At 56.3% G+C, this 2,113-nt stretch overlaps 1 protein-coding gene across 1 annotated transcript in view; it reads left to right on the plus strand.

Annotated features, from left to right (window-relative positions):
• The window catches only part of TACC2 (transforming acidic coiled-coil containing protein 2), a 35,787-nt gene extending 34,427 nt beyond the window's left edge, over positions 1 to 1,360 (plus strand). The window contains exons 8-10 of the mRNA XM_015560160.1: positions 59 to 219; positions 558 to 664; positions 957 to 1,360. Coding sequence (XP_015415646.1) covers positions 59 to 219; positions 558 to 664; positions 957 to 1,140 — 452 coding nt within the window. The 3' untranslated portion in view covers positions 1,141 to 1,360. The remainder of the gene's footprint in view (positions 1 to 58; positions 220 to 557; positions 665 to 956) is intronic.
• The last annotated feature ends 753 nt before the right edge of the window (positions 1,361 to 2,113 follow it).

Consider the following 2,113-nt stretch of genomic DNA (forward strand, 5'->3'; position numbering starts at 1 on the left):
GGCCCCCACACCAGGCCCGGCCCGTGGGCCCCATGGCTTCGTGCCTCTCTCCCGCCAGAGGACGAGCAGCGGGAGAAGTCGGTCTCCCACCAGACGGTGCAGCAGCTGGTGCTGGAGAAGGAGCAGGCCCTGGCCGACCTGAACTCCGTGGAGAAGTCCCTGGCCGACCTCTTCCGGAGATACGAGAAGATGAAGGAGGTGCTGGAGGGCTTCCGCAAGGTGCGTGCGCGGTGCGTGCGCGGTGCGTGCGCACACGGTCGGGGAGAGAGGAGGCGGGGGGCGGGGGAGTCGGATTGGCGTCTGAGTTAACGCCCTCGTCAGAGTTCCTGGGGTTCCCAGCGGCATTTCCTCCGTGGGCTCGAGATGGAACCAGGCTCAGAGAGGGTGTGTCACTTGCCCGAGGTCACACAGCTAGAGCTGGGATGTAGATAGATTATTTTGGCTCCCAGTCATTTCTCAGGGGGACCCACAGGCCTGACGGACCTCCTGTCCCTTAAAACGCCATGCCCGCCCAGCCGGCGTGGCTCTGCGGCTGAGCGTCGGCTCTGTCGTGGCAGAATGAAGAGGTGCTGAAGAAGTGCGCCCAGGAGTACCTGTCCCGCGTGAGGAAGGAGGAGCAGAGGTACCAGGCCCTGAAGGTGCACGCGGAGGAGAAGCTGGACAGGTACCGGGGGGCCCGACACGGCCCGGGTCAGGGTGCGTCACTCAGTACAGTCCAGCCTGGTTCGTGATAAGCTGGCACCGTGTGGGCTGTGAGAAGCAAAGGGTGCGGCCGGGGCGCCCACCAAAGCCCCTCGGCTTCGGGATAGCGGGGTCGGGACGGGGTGTCTCGTGGGCCCGTGCTGGGCCTTTGTAGGTGGGAGCTGGAGCCAGACAGTCCCCCCGCCTGGTTGGGAGGAGGGAGGGGGAGGCCGAAACGGGGGAATGTGGTCGTCCTGAGTGCCCCCACCCCGCAGGGCCAATGCTGAGATTGCCCAGGTCCGGGGCAAGGCCCAGCAGGAGCAGGCCGCCTCCCAGGCCAGCCTGCGGAAGGAGCAGCTGCGGGTGGACGCCCTGGAGAGGACGCTGGAGCAGAAGGTAACGGGCTGGGGGCGTGGCCTCCAGCGGGCAGGCCGGCCAGACCACGGGGTACTGGGCTGAGGAACGGTCCGTTTTCAGCCTCATTAAATTCTCGGAAAGAGAGACGTCGTCATCCACCTCTTAGAGAGGGAACCAGGCTCACCAGGCTCAGAGAGGGTGTGTCTTTTGCCCAAGGCCACACAGCTAGAGCCAGGATGTAGAAAACTGGGCTCTAACTCATTTCTCAGGGGGACCGAGAGGTCGGAAGGTCTCTTAAAATCCAATGACCGCCCGACCGGCGTGGCTCAGGGGTTGAGCGTCGACCTGTGAACCAGGAGGTCACGGTTGGATTCCTGGTCAGGGCACAGGCCCGGGGTGTGGGCTCATCCCCAGTGGGGGCCGTGCAGGAGGCAGCCGATCTGTGATTCTCTCTCATCATTGATGTTTCTCTCTCTCCCACTCCCTTCCTCTCTCTCTAAAAATCAATGGAAAAAATATCCTTGGGTGAGGTTTAACAACAAAAAAATATTGCATTGGCCAAGCTACTGCTCGGTACCTGCTATTACTCATCTCTATTTAGTTATTCTGCCTCTTTCTCACCATTACATACTTTTGGTTTGTGGGTGTTGTTTTTCAGTTTATAATTTCCCAGGATTAAGATGAGATTCCTTTGTATTTAATGTTGGTAATGAAATCCTATACTTTGAACTTGATCTGATTAAATAGACCTTTGTTGGTCTTGGTAGTGAATGAGTGTTTGTTGTTTTTTTGTTTTGTCTGTAAAAGGGATGTGAATAATTGTGGCCAAAATTAATTGTGGTACGTTAATTTTATTGTTGGGTATAATTGTTCATTTCTCTCTGTCCTTATGTCCTTCGATATGTTGTGTTACCTCACTAGAGTTGTGGAGTCTAATTCCTCCACTGCTTGATTATGAGTTTGGATACTTGACTTGTTTAGCTAATGAGATCTCAGCACCAGTGCTCATACAATAGCTTTCACTTATGTTTTTCAACCTCAGATTCTGTCATGAGGGTGTGCTTAGAATATCTTG

Source organism: Myotis davidii, unplaced genomic scaffold, assembly GCF_000327345.1.
Source record: "Myotis davidii unplaced genomic scaffold, ASM32734v1 scaffold1055, whole genome shotgun sequence".
In the NCBI taxonomy this organism is placed as follows: Eukaryota; Metazoa; Chordata; class Mammalia; order Chiroptera; family Vespertilionidae; genus Myotis; species Myotis davidii.